At 48.7% G+C, this 13,644-nt stretch overlaps 1 protein-coding gene across 2 annotated transcripts in view; it reads left to right on the top strand.

The window, feature by feature from the left end:
- The window catches only part of AFAP1 (actin filament associated protein 1), a 423,233-nt gene that overhangs the window by 246,435 nt on the left and 163,154 nt on the right, over positions 1–13,644 (top strand). For both annotated transcript variants that reach the window (XM_086964131.1, XM_086964132.1), the window contains exon 6: positions 7,175–7,354. In XM_086964131.1, the coding sequence (XP_086820257.1) occupies positions 7,175–7,354 (180 nt within the window). The remainder of the gene's footprint in view (positions 1–7,174; positions 7,355–13,644) is intronic.

Genomic DNA, 13,644 nt, shown 5'->3' with positions numbered 1-13,644 from the left:
CGCCCGCGCAACAGAACGCCCTCAGTGCGGCGGATTTTGCGTCGTGCTAAACAGGTTCAGTCCGAGAGCTTAAATGCTTCAGCAGGAGTGTAAGGCAAGGAGTCTTCTGTGCTGTGAAACCAAAGGAGGGGCAGACCAGACAGCCTTCTTGCCAGGGTGCCTGCTTGCCTGGAAGAAATGTAAATGTGCACAACTGGTAATTTGCAAATGTAACGTTTCTTGGAAGCCATTGTTGGCTTTAATTGATGGATTAACTTCAAGCTTGCTGATGACCTAAATGTATTCTTTTTGAGTGGTTTTGCAAGGGAGTTACCAGCTGAGCTGTGAGTGTGCACTTTTAAAGCCCAGTTAGAACAAAAAATGCACTATGTACATTATAGGTATTACTGAAATCTATATTTTTGAAGCATTTTTTTCATCTTCATTGTTTTGTGCATTTTGTAGCAGCCTGTCTTGTACTGTGTGCAATTGCAATTTCTCACTGATTAATGTCATTTGCAATAATTTTTTCATTTAAGCTGTGCATTATTTTATATGAAGAAATCAAATTATGTAGAACATACTGAATAGATCCACTCACCTGGAAATACGGTTGATAGGAGGCAAGAGATGGGCTAAGCAGAGGGTAATCCATCCAGACCACGCCACCAAAATCATACACCCACAGCCAACAAATGGGTCATCTCCACCCACTCATCTTGCATGTCAACAATACTCCTTTTCGATGTAAATATAACTCTCGACCCTAGCACACCACCAGGGTACTACACTACACAGTCTTGGAGATGTATCCGGTCATAATGCCAGAAGAACATGACATCACAAAACTATCCATTATAACACCTAGGAGTCATGTGAAAGGGCATAGGCTTGGGAAGGCAAAGCCACACAAGGAGAAATTAATAGCAAGCATTGTATTCCACTAGTGGTACCCTAATAGCTTCAAAAAGCTTTTTCACTTACCAAAACTAGGTGGCAGCATACCAGCAGGTTGCTTTTAGGCTTAGGTGAAAGTTTGGAAATTAGGAGTACCAGTCACTGCAATGTAATTGTATTTTATTGTGACGAAGTTTCTAAACGATGTATATACTTGTAGACTACAGCATATCCTGTGTGTTGCGTTAGTCTTGGCCATTTAACTATGTCCTCCTCCCACAAAGCAGTGAAATAAATGTAATAATGTCTATTGATACATATGTTCTGGACTTGTATGTTTTATGGACTAGTGCTGACGATATAAAGGATACCCTTGATGTACATTAGAAGAATACTGCAAATCAGTGAGGAGTTCCATAATCCTATAAAGGAACGCCGCCAAAGGCTGAGTTCCTTTAAAGGGTTATGCAACTCTGAGGTGACTTGCAATATCCTTATCATGTATGCCAAAGGATACTTTATCTCATATAATGCACGGTCACACCTTCACCTTTCCCACAAACCACTTAAATCTTTGGCGTGTAACTCTTTCATATGAAAGAGCAATTTTGCAAACATGAAGAATTAAAATAACACGTCTAGTGCAAAATAGAACACATTGAAACCCTGTTTGATATTTGTTGCAAATGGATATTAGAAACAGTTCAATAAAAGTCTGTTAAAAATAAAAAGCTGCCCTAGCTTGAATGTGTAGAAAAATGCAGAAAGATTCTAGCTTTTCTCTGTCTAAGGAGTGCAAAAAACAAACATGTTCTTGGTTTGTCATTGTAAGTAGGCCTGGGCGTAGTACTACGCTACGCGAAAGGCACGTAGCAGGCATTTTTTGGTTGCTTGTGTTCCTCAACGCCAAGTTGGCGACCGCGAGCGAGCAAAATCATCATCCCGGTGAGACTTTTTCCTCGTTCGCGATCAGCAACATCAAGTTGCTGATCGCGAGCGTGGTAAATAAACCTCCCGGCGAGATTCTCAACGCGGGGAGGTCAGGTTTCTCATTGCGAGTGGTCGCATATGCCCGCGACCGCTCACGATGAGAAACTACCAGTCCGAGTTGAGAAAGCTGCCACTCTAGTACAAATCTATTCGAGCGGCAGAAAGTGACCGCTTGCACTGTGCAAGATGCCGTTTGCAATGATTGCACAGTGTGAGCAAGCATTCGGCACTGTGCAATCTGTGCAAACAGCATTTTCCCTACCGCACTACACAGTTCGTGTAGCGTACGTAGTGCACTTTGCGTAGCTACACGTAGCGCTACTACCCAAACTACGCCCAGGCTTAATTGTAAGCTAAAAAAATAGAGCAGAGGAAAAGCGACATTTCATTTTCGTTTCTTTAAACAGCTACTTCAGTTATGCTGCATTACCTGGCTTGCCTTTCTCTTCTCTGCTGGCTCTGGCAGCAGGTATTGGATGCATAACTCGAGTGTAATAACTTTAAATAGTCAAGTTCTGACGCCCTCTGTTTATAATTGGCAACTGGGTGCGTCACAAGTCCTCTATGATAAAGAAATGAGAGACTGGCGATTATACAGGGATTACATAATCCCTTATATTATACATGCATTTCATACATTTATACTAGTTGGATTTACTCATTTGTACAATTTGTGTAGTGTAGCAAGGATGTAATGGATCTGGGTGCCAGCACGGAAAATGGCCTCTTTGACCGCTGTTGGGGTAGTAAAACACAGCAATTATGACGCAATAGGGCTTTGGGCTCCAGTACTAATGCACCTGCTGCACCAGTTGTAGCTAATCCCACGAATCTGCTATAAAAGATTGTGCTATATTTAGAATAAGTCTATTTCTTTCATCCGCACGCGTTTCTTCCATTGCCTCTTTTGCCAACAGAGCTGGCGGTCTCTTGCACAAGTTTAAAGCATCCTTTGTAGTCTGTCCATGCTCGCCAATTTTCTATAGCACGCCATTACACTTTCATGAGACATCCTTTGTGCGTCAAAGTGCAGGCGAGAGTGCAGATGGCTAACCACATCCAAATGTACATGTTATATCGAGTACCTGATTATTGACAACACGTGCACGTTGCTCAGATCTCGCGGGGCTGTGATGCCTTAAATCTTGTAGAAATGTACTTAAGTGACACACCATTCATTCCGTCCATAACGCAGACTATGTTCCGTTAACTGGTCTTAGTCGGGGAAGCTTAAGGCTAGACATCTGCCCCCTCGAGTCAAGTGCGCCAGCAGCGCGCGAGCAGCTGTCATGGCTGAAACAAAAGCAAGAACCGCGAGTTACTGAATTCAGCCTTGGCCCCCCTCTGCATTCTGGAGCAGGCCGCTGCCTTTTGACTTTCTCTAGGGTTCTTATAGCTGTTATTTACTTGCTTCTTTGTATACAACAGAGAAGAAAATGAATTAATTGTATGCAAAATATACAAGGGGGTTACAAAAATGTGAAGTGTGATATGTCCTAAGTGTGTTAAACTACGCATACACCAGTGTATGATTGTTGGTCCTGTAAAGCGCTTTAACGCTTCATCAGGGGCAGTATGCGTTCTATAAATACAATTTACAATTACAGTTCTTGGTGTGGTATTCCCCAAAACATTTTGCCTTCACTTCCTTACTTTGCCAAACTCCTCCTTATTGGCATTCGGACGTTGCACTTTTTTTCCTGCTAAAGTGCGTTTGCTCTTTCCTTAACCCCTTGCATGCTGATGACGAACCCCAGCCGTCATGCACTACGGTGCTCGTGTGCTGATGACGGCTGGGGTTCGTCATGGCCCGCCCCTGTTCATTTGTTTACAGCACAGGGGCGGAAACGGGCCAGCAGTCAAGGGGTTAAAACAAAATTGGCATATACCTAATTAGCATATTAAATTTACTTGCAACTCCTTATCAGATGCGTCTACATGTATACAGGGCCTATACATTAAATGCTTCTAGTGGGCCTGCAGCACTCACTGTCTCACACACTAAAGCAGCCTTTTAAAACTTGTCTCGGGCCTGCCACTCCAGCCTTTGTGCAGTCATAAACTGCGATTTCGACCTGCCAAAATAAACTTTTTGCCAGGCTTAACTTTCCCTTTTATTACTTATAATTGACTCCTAAGGTAGGCCTCAAATGCTCATAGAGGGATCATGTATTTAAAACGTAGGACAAGAATGTTAAGTTTTGCATGTCCTGCCATTGAAAAACTCTTAATAGTCTTTTTTTAAATACTCCAAATTCCTCCTGACAGCTCTCTGTATTAATTAAGTTTGAACTGATGGTGTGTGCACGTCTTTGCTTAATTTGAGCCAATGATTGCAGACTGGGCACACCTGCACATATTTGTGGGGATTAGCTCATATTTTAACACAATAGACTTTCACCCAGAGCAAGAGAGAGAAACATACAAAGGGGGAAAGGAGGAGGAAAAGAAGAACTGAAAAAAATGACAAAGCAGGCATGTAAAGGAACCTGAAAGAGTGAGATAAAGAGCTAGTGTGTACCTGGTGGTGGATTAAAGATGCATGGGGTGGTAGCTTTGTTTTTTGTCACCTTAACCTTTGATAGGGTCGTTTGTGGGCTTTTAAACATATGCTTTGTTTCACTGACAGCCAGGGAACCTTCCACTTGTTTCTTAGGCACAATCACATTAGCTAAGCTCTACAGGATCCCCACTACAACATTTTAGAAAAGGAGCATCTTGGATACAGCAGATCAGACACTTGGGCAGGCTTAGTCAGTCCTCTGCAGAGCGTAAGCAGAGAACATCATTCTCAACATGTACAAGATATGGGAGCAGGTAGACTCACTGCATTGATTTGAACCTTTTCTTTAGAGAAAGGATACTGCTCTCTTTTAGAGTAGTGTTTTCCGCAGGAGTCATGGGGCCACAGTACTACTGCTCTTCACTTGCATGACCAAAAGCTACATTTTACACATGCGTCTTATGGAGTTGGGAAGTTCAGCAGTCAGGACTTTCCTCTAGGAGCTGGAGGGAATCCAGAAACTTAAAATGTAGAATTACACAGTGGGTGACACATTACACTTCTAAAAAGGCAAATATATTTAATAACTGGTCAACAAGTGAAGATCTTTGTTTTTTGGGAAAGAAATCCAACCCCACATGTTTTAATAACTTTGTTGCAGTAGGTGTTGGAAAGCTATGCAACCTTGAGCCCTGTGTTCAATGTTAACTCTTGAGACCTGTTTTGGGCCTGCTCTGTGATGTTTGGAAGCGCTGTTGTTTAGGACTCAGTCAATAAAACTGAAGCGAATGGACACGTTGAATGTTTCCCCTCATGTTAATGAAATCACTTATTTTCACTTAGCTGTGCAACTTCTTCATGTTGTGGGCATTCCTTTCACTTACAAAATTTTCTAGGCACTTTTACAGCAATTTAAGGTGAGTTATCATTCAGTATCTTCATAGTTAGTTACACCATGATTAAGGGTCAATCAGAGTTAATTTCAGCATGAATTAAAGGAAGAAAGAATATGCCACTCTTACGATCCCAATTATGCATTTGTTATATCAATGTTTACTAAGAAAACAACCGAATTTCCTTCAGATTGTGCTAATGTTACGTGGTGGGTGATTTGTTCCTCCGCTGCCCTGTTCCCATCTGTATTGTCCGTGGTACATTCTGAACACTTACATGTCAACCTTCCATGAGACAGTTGAGGTGTACCCCCGAAAGGAGATCGGTTCCTGTGAAAGCTATGCCTCTATCGTAATATATTTGTGTTTGTCAGATGATTTCTGATGTAATAATGACGATGCGGATAATTGTTTTTACTTCAATGGGCGAAAAGTGTATATCAACAACATCTATTAACACTTCCAATATGGACTTTCAAGAAGCAATACGAACTGTTAATGTGATCTTCATTTCGAGGTATACATAAAGCTACCATAAAATATCTAAATTAACATTTCTTTTTTGGTGGCAATTACAAGACTTGTAGGAGTGAGGTAATGAAAAAACTAATCCAATTGAGAGCTTTCTTTTTTTTATATTCTAGTATCTGCAGTAGTTAGGGCTCTACATACACTGGATGTTAGCAGGGAAATCATGCATTATATTGATAAAAACTATTGTCTTCTTATAACTCTTGCCACACTCTTAACGGGAAGTCTTTAAGTAAGAGTACAGTAGCTAGAATGATTATGGGCACAATTTACATTTGTCACAGAAATGACGCTGCAGAGACCGGTCCCTAGGAAGACGGTTGGTTCGCTATTGTACTTTAAAAATGTATAAATATAAAATAACACATTTATACAGATGCATGGTTATCAATACGCACATTTGAAAACAGTTGTTGGTAGATATTCAGTTGTGGAAGGAAGCAGTGGAAGGAGACTGGCACTACTCTTTCGTCATGCCCTCCCACTTGGAGGAAATACTCTTGTGAGGCTGGAATTGTTTCATACCTGAAAATAAATTGGTTATTTACCTATAACTATATTTTTGTAGTTTGAGGCTATTCTCGATTCAAATGTGACCCTTCCACCTTATTGTTCAAGAAGAATAGCACAAACAAAGGCCTTAAATAAGATAATTTAAGAGCCCATATTGAGTCGACCCACATCACAATACGAACATTTATTTTAAATAGTGACCGTGTGCTTGACCATTGTATGCTTTTTGTTGACTTAATAAGTCATATTAACTCCTCCCATGGGTGAAGCAAAGACCATGCCTTACCCCCATCCTCTAGATGGTGGCGTAATGGTAAGCATATGAATCTAGAACTGCTTCTGGCTCCAAAGATATTGTTACAGGTTTGTGACTAGTTTCTTGACTCTAGGCAACATGCAGATGTGGTTTGAAACAAGTGAATAATGTAGTCTTATTGGCCCCAGTTCTCTGCACCAGTTTACTCCTGAACTCCGAACTAGAAGGAACATCGGATTAGCTGATTGTCATAAACCTGAATCCAATAGTAGTCGGACGCTGTTATCTTCTGTGACCTCACAATTGAGTTTACCCTGTGGTGACATTGCAACAGAACACACTGTTACTATTCTAGTGCTTTTGCCTTTGAAATGTCAGCAGGCTCTTGCACATTAGCAGTGTGTGCTACTGTTCTATTTTACAGAAATACAATTTTCAAATGAGTTGTATGCTACCAAATGTTGTACGAGGCTTACATGCTCATTTTCTCAAGGTATAGATATTTGTGCTGTACTGTATATTCCCAGTATGATAGCATTGAATGTTTATTTCACATGCAGTTGAAACTGTGAACTAAGTAGTTGACTTTCCTCAACATTTATCTTCCTTCAGTGCTACAAGAGTTCCAAAGATAACCAGCCACAGATGGAGCTACCTTTGAACGACTGCAGTGTCACCTACATCCCCAAAGACAGTAAAAAGAAGAAACATGAGTTGCGGATTACTTACCAAGGGACGGAAGCATTGGTGTTAGCTGTGCAGAGCAAAGAACAGGCAGATCAGTGGCTAAAGGTATAGTTCGAGCACCAGCGCTGTCAAATAATGCATTAACTACTGTTTTCTTATCAGCTTCTTCATTATGCCCTAATTAATGAATGTTTCAAATAGTACTTCCAATTTTTAGGACTCGCCTGCTGTGCGCATGCGCATAGCTGGCGAAGCTCTAATGTGGCTTATCCAGAGGTTAACAACCACTGGCGATTCCACTGGCGATTGTATGCAGTGCATGTGCTTTTTAGGTGATTGCGCAAGCGCAAGCCCAAGCCCTAAAAAGCGCGTGCACAATGCCACCAGCCGCCTGCCTGCCTGCCTCGCATTACCACATCAAAGGCAGCCCGCCCCCCTCCCACAGCTTCTCTAATTATTCACGGCCTCCCGGCCGTACTTTACATCACGCCTGTTAGACCATGAAGTTCCGTCCTGTGTGATTTTATAATAAACTGATCTGTAAACTTCGTTACATAAACAGCTACGCATTTGAATTAAGTTACATACTAGTAATTTAACAACAATATTTAAGTTACAGTCAAGCTTGATGTGCTTGTTTCTAGATTGCTTTAGTTGGAGTCTGGTCTTCGAAGCTGGTGTATTAATGCAATATTCTTGCCTGGTGGCATTTACATAGCCTGGAAGTTTTGTTTGATAGGATTTTAAAGTTTGTGTTTTTTGTTTCTGCTCATTGCACCTGGTAATGCACGGAGCTGCAACTCAAATTAAACCACTATATAATTATCCATTTGTTTACCTTCTATTGTGAGCATTCTTTCATTGGTCTTGCATCGCAGGGTCCAATGCTCTTGTTGGCCTGTTTCTGAGAACCTTGTTGCATAGTTTGGTAGAGGCTACTATGCCATGGGGCCTGCACCTCCTCCTCTGACAGTGTGTGCGCTCTCAAACAGGAACCGGTTGCTTCTGTATAACCACGTAAAATAAAAAAATGTAGTCTCCCGATTTAGTCATCGTTGATAAAAGTGGGTACTGCTAATTTTATTTTTTTATAGGAAAACTCACAAAATGTTGTGAAATTACACAAATGGCATATCAAGTGAACCTTAAACGCAAGAGCATACCATTTGTTTTAAAGTCACTAAAGAAGGAGTGGTTTGCGGAGTAAATGTGACTTTTTTCCCTCAAACTATTCTCCCGCAACACATTGCTGCTTTAACCAGTCCTCTGCAGCAAATAACAAGACAATGTCATACGTGTGTCATTTTTGACATTTTGCATACTTTTTGTAATGCAAAGTGCACAAATTTGGCAAGCTCAATAAAAAAAAAAATTGAGGCCTAATCAAAGTCAGCACTTGAAAGTGCATCTACTTTGTTACAACAGATGCCCCCACCACACAGCTCCACAGATGCACCCACCACGCAACTCCACCGAGGCACCCACCACACAGCTCCACCGAGGCACCTACCACACAGCTCCACCTATGCACCCACCACACAGCTCCACCTATGCACCCACCACACAGCTCCACCGATGCACCCACCACACAGCTCCACCGATGCACCCACCACACAGCTCCACCGATGCACCCACCACACAGCTCCACCAAGGCACCTACCACACAGCTCCACCAAGGCACCTACCACACAGCTCCACAGATGCACCCACCACGCAGCTCCACCGAGGCACCCACCACACAGCTCCACCGAGGCACCTACCACACAGCTCCACCTATGCACCCACCACACAGCTCCACCTATGCACCCACCACACAGCTCCACCTATGCACCCACCACACAGCTCCACCCATGCACCCACCACACAGCTCCACCGATGCACCCACCACACAGCTCCACCGAGGCACTTACCACACAGCTCCACCGAGGCACCTACCACACAGCTCCACCGAGGCACCTACCGCACAGCTCCACCGATGCACCCACCACACAGCTCCACCGATGCACCCACCACACAGCTCCACCGAGGCACCCACCACGCAACTCCACAGAGGCACCCACCACGCAGCTCCACCGAGGCACCCACCACGCAACTCCACCGAGGCACCCACCACACAGCTCCACCGAGTCACCCACCACACAGCTCCACCGAGGCACCCACCACACAGCTCCACCGATGCACCCACCTACACAGCTCCACCGATGCACCCACCTACACAGCTCCACCGATGCACCCACCACACAGCTCCACCGAACGACCCACCACACAGCTCCACCGAACGACCCATCACACAGCTCCACCGATGCACCTACCACACAGCTCCACCGATGCAGTCACCACACAGCTCCACCGACACAGCTCCACCAATGCACCCACCACCCAGCTCCACCGATGCACCCACCACCCAGCTCCACCGATGCACCCACCACACAGCTCCACCGACACAGCTCCACTGATGCACCAAACACACAGCTCCACCGTGCCACCCACCATACAGCTCCACCAAGGAACCCACCACACAGCTCTAACGAGGCACCCACCACAAAGCTCCACAGATGCACCCACCACACAGCTCCACAGATGCACCCACCACACAGCTCCACCAAGGCACCCATCACACAGCTCCACCGATGCACCCACCACACAGCTCTACCGAGGCACCCACCACAAAGCTCCACAGATGCACTCACCACACAGCTCCACTGAACGACACACCACACAGCTCCACCGATGCACCCAGCTCCACCAATGCACCCACCACACAGCTCCACTGATGCACCCACCACACAGCTCCACCCACACAGCTCCACCGATGCATCCACCACACAGCTCCACCGAGGCACCCACCACAGAGCTACACTGATGCACCCACCACACAGCTCCACCGATGCACCCACCACACAGCTCCACCGATGCAGCCACCACACAGCTCCGCCGACACAGCTCCACCGATGCACCCACCACACAGCTCCACCGATGCACCCACCACACAGCTCCACCTACACAGCTCCACCGATGCACCCACCACACAGCTCCATTGATGCACCCACCACACAGCTCCACACATGCAGCCACCACACAGCTCCACCGACACAGCTCCCCCGATGCACCCACCACCACCAATGCACCCACCACACAGCTCCACCGATGCACCCCCACACAGCTCCACCTACACAGCTCCACCGATGCACCCACCACACAGCTCTACCGAGGCACCCACCACAAAGCTCCACAGATGCACCCACCACACAGCTCCACCGAGGCACCCACCACACAGCTCCACCGAGGCACCCACCACACAGCTCCACCGAGGCACCCACCACACAGCTCCACTGAACGACCCACCACACAGCTCCACCTACACAGCTCCACCGATGCACCCACCACCCAGCTCCATCGATGCACCCACCACACAGCTCCACCGACACAGCTCCGCCGATGCACCCACCACACAGCTCCACCGACACAGCTCCACCGATGCACCCACCACACAGCTCCACCGATGCACCCACCACACAGCTCCACCTACACAGCTCCATTGATGCACCCACCACACAGCTCCATTGATGCACCCACCACACAGCTCCACACATGCAGCCACCACACAGCTCCACACATGCAGCGACCACACAGCTCCACCGACACAGCTCCCCCGATGCACCCACCACCACCAATGCACCCACCACACAGCTCCACCGATGGACCCCCACACAGCTCCACCTACACAGCTCCACCGATGCACCTACCACACAGCTCCACCGATGCACCCACCACACAGCTCCACCGACACAGCTCCACCGATGCACCCACCACCCAGCTCCACCGATGCACCCACCACACAGCTCCACCGACACAGCTCCACCGATGCACCCAACACACAGCTCCACCGTGCCACCCACCATTCAGCTCCACCAAGGCACCCACCACACAGCTCCACCGATGCACCCACCACACAGCTCTACCGATGCACCCACCACACAGCTCTACCGAGGCACCCACCACAAAGCTCCACAGATGCACCCACCACACAGCTCCACAGATGCACCCACCACACAGCTCCACCGATGCACCCACCACACAGCTCCACCGAGGCACCCACCACACAGCTCCACCGAGGCACCCACAACACAGCTCCACCAAGGCACCCACCACACAGCCCCACTGAATGACCCACCACACAGCTCCACCGATGCACCCAGCTCCACCAATGCACCCATCACACAGCTCCACTGATGCACCCACCACACAGCTCCACCTACACAGCTCCACCGATGCACCCACCACACAGCTCCACAGAGGCACCCATCACACAGCTACACTGATGCACCCACCACACAGCTCCACCGATGCAGCCACCACACAACTCCACCGACACAGCTCCACCGATGCACCCACCACACAGCTCCACCGATGCACCCACCACACAGCTCCACCTACACAGCTCCACCGATGCACCCACCACACAGCTCCATTGATGCACCCACCACACAGCTCCACACATGCAGCCACCACACAGCTCCACACATGCAGCCACCACACAGCTCCACCAACACAGCTCCCCCGATGCACCTCCCCAATGCACCCACCACCACCAATGCACCCACCACACAGCTCCACCGATGGACCCCCACACAGCTCCACCTACACAGCTCCACTGATGCACCCACCACACAGCTCTATTGAGGCACCCACCACAAAGCTCCACAGATGCACCCACCACAAAGCTCCACAGATGCACCCACCACACAGCTCCACTGAGGCACCCACCACACAGCTCCACTGAGGCACCCACCACACAGCTCCACCGATGCACCCACCACACAGCTCCACCGATGCAGCCACCACAAAGCTCCACCGACACAGCTCCACCGATGCACCCACCACACAGCTCCACCTACACAGCTCCACCGATGCACCCACCACACAGCTCCACACATGCACCCACTACACAGCTCCACACATGCAGCCACCACACAGCTCCACACATGCAGCCACCACACAGCTCCACCGACACAGCTCCCCCGATGCACCCACCACCACCAATGCACCCACCACACAGCTCCACCGATGCACCCCCACACAGCTCCACCTACACAGCTCCACCGATGCACCCACCACACAGCTCTACCGGGGCACCCACCACAAAGCTCCACAGATGCACCCACCACACAGCTCCTCCGAGCCACCCACCACACAGCTCCACCGAGGCACCCACCACACAGCTCCACTGAACGACCCACCACACACAGCTCCACCGATGCACCCAGCTCCACCAATGCACCCACCACACATCTCCACTGATGCACCCACCACACAGCTCCACCTACACAGCTCCACCGATGCACCCACCACACAGCTCCACCGAGGCACTCACCACACAGCTCCACCGATGCACCCACCACACAGCTCCACCGATGCACCCACCACACAGCTCCACCGATGCACCCACCACACAGCTCCACCGACATAGCTCCACCGATGCACCCACCACCCAGCTCCATCGATGCACCCACCACACAGCTCCACCGGCACAGCTCCACCGATGCACCCACCACACAGCTCCACCTACACAGCTCCACTGATGCACCCACCACACAGCTCCATTGATGCACCCACCACACAGCTCCACACATGCAGCCACCACACAGCTCCACACATGCAGCGACCACACAGCTCCACCGACACAGCTCCCCCGATGCACCCACCACAACCAATGCACCTACCACACAGCTCCACCGATGCACCCCCACACAGCTCCACCTACACAGATCCACCGATGCACCTACCACACAGCTCCACCGATGCACCCACCACACAGCTCCACCGATGCAGTCACCACACAGCTCCACCGACACAGCTCCACCGATGCACCCACCACCCAGCTCCACCGATGCACCCACCACAAAGCTCCACCGACACAGCTCCACCGATGCACCCAACACACAGCTCCACCGTGCCACCCACCATACAGCTCCACCGATGCACCCACCACACAGCTCCACCTACACAGCTCCACTGATGCACCCACCACACAGCTCCATTGCTGCACCCACCACACAGCTCCACACATGCACCCACCACACAGCTCCACCGACACAGCTCCCCCGATGCACCCAGCTCCACCGATGCACCCACCACACAGCTCCACCGATGCACCCCCACACAGCTCCACCTACACAGCTCCACCGATGCACCTACCACACAGCTCCACCAATGCACCCACCACACAGCTCCACCGACACAGCTCTGTGGAAAGTGAGCCCATATTACTATCGATGCCTGGGCTGCTGGCGCAAGTCGCCTCTTAGTTCCCATTCTGAATAGTTACCAAATAAAGAGACGGGCGCTGGTAGCAGGAATGACAAGAACAGGATTTATTACTCATGAGGATAGCC

Source organism: Lissotriton vulgaris, chromosome 3_2 (assembly GCF_964263255.1).
Source record: "Lissotriton vulgaris chromosome 3_2, aLisVul1.2, whole genome shotgun sequence".
Taxonomy (NCBI): domain Eukaryota; kingdom Metazoa; phylum Chordata; class Amphibia; order Caudata; family Salamandridae; genus Lissotriton; species Lissotriton vulgaris.
The sequence above is the reverse complement of the archived record's forward strand: the minus strand, read 5'-3'. Positions and strand labels throughout refer to the sequence as shown.